Genomic DNA, 1,077 nt, shown 5'->3' with positions numbered 1-1,077 from the left:
TCATCCTGCCCGGCCCAGGCCCTGCTGCCCCGGCCTGCCCGCTACCCCCCACGTCCAGCCCTGCCCGGCCCACCTGCCTCCCGTGCTGCCCGCTGCCCCCGGCCCACCTGCCCGGCCCAGGCCCTGTTGCCCCCGGCCCACCTGCCCCTCGTCCTGCCCGCCTGCCCGGCCCAGGCCCACCTGCCCCCTCCGGCTCCCGTCCGCCCCAGCCCGCCCGCCGAGCGGCCGTTGGCCTCGGGGTCCCCGGCGGCCGCGGGCCTCACCGAGATAGATGTCTCCGAAGGAGCCGCTGCCGATCTTGCGGCCGAGCCGGTACCGGTTTCCAACCCTCAGCTCCATGGCGGCCGCCCGCTGCCCCTGCCCGCCCGGCCGCTTCCTGGGTCTGCGCTCCGGAGGCGGCGCCGCTGCGGGTCGGCTCCGGCTCCGCCCTCACGGCCCCGCTTTCACCATCGCTTTCCGGCCGCCCGCCGCTCCCAGCGCCTCAATACGGGGCGGAGGGGACAGTACGAGCGCCGCCGCCCCTGCTCCGGCCGCCGCCGGCCCCGCTCGCCCTCTCCCCGCCGCGGATGGACTCGGATCTTCCGGGCCTAAGTCCCCTTTCAGCCGCCTGAAGGAGCCGCCGCCATCGCGCTGTGACGTCACTTCCCCTAGCAACCGGAGGGGCGGGGACAGGTGGGCGGAGTCTCGCGGTGGGCGGGGCGAGCGCGCTCGGGCCCCTCCCCTCGCTCTGCACTCAGCACCCCGAGACCAGGACAGGGACAGGGACCGGGACCCACCCCAGCAGACCCTGCACCCCGGGAACGGGACAGGGGCCGACCCCAGCAGACAGACCCTGCACCCCTCACCCTGGGACAGGGACAGGGGCCGACCCCAGCAGACCCTGCACCCCGAGACCAGGACAGGGACAGGGACCGGGACAGGGGCCGACCCCAGCAGACCCTGCACCCCTCACCCTCGGACAGGGGCCGACCCCAGCGGACAGACCCTGCACCCCTCACCCTGGGACAGGGACAGGGGCCGACCCCAGCAGACAGACCCTGCACCCCGCACCCTGGGACAGGGGCTGGTGGGAGGCCT

At 76.0% G+C, this 1,077-nt stretch overlaps 1 protein-coding gene across 3 annotated transcripts in view; it reads right to left on the bottom strand.

The window, feature by feature from the left end:
• CSNK1D (casein kinase 1 delta) overlaps positions 1 to 634 on the bottom strand; it is a 14,612-nt gene extending 13,978 nt beyond the window's left edge. For 2 of the 3 annotated variants that reach the window (XM_040989729.1, XM_040989730.1), the window contains exon 1: positions 264 to 634. In XM_040989729.1, the coding sequence (XP_040845663.1) occupies positions 264 to 339 (76 nt within the window). In that variant the 5' untranslated portion in view covers positions 340 to 634. The remainder of the gene's footprint in view (positions 1 to 263) is intronic. The other variant, XM_040989731.1, reaches the window with a different exon arrangement.
• Positions 635 to 1,077: the final 443 nt, after the last annotated feature.

This window comes from Ochotona curzoniae, unplaced genomic scaffold (genome assembly GCF_017591425.1).
Source record: "Ochotona curzoniae isolate NIBS_2020 unplaced genomic scaffold, NIBS_Ocur_1.0 contig_523, whole genome shotgun sequence".
Classification (NCBI taxonomy): domain Eukaryota; kingdom Metazoa; phylum Chordata; class Mammalia; order Lagomorpha; family Ochotonidae; genus Ochotona; species Ochotona curzoniae.
Note: the sequence above shows the minus strand (reverse complement) of the source record. Positions and strands in the feature narration are given on the sequence as shown.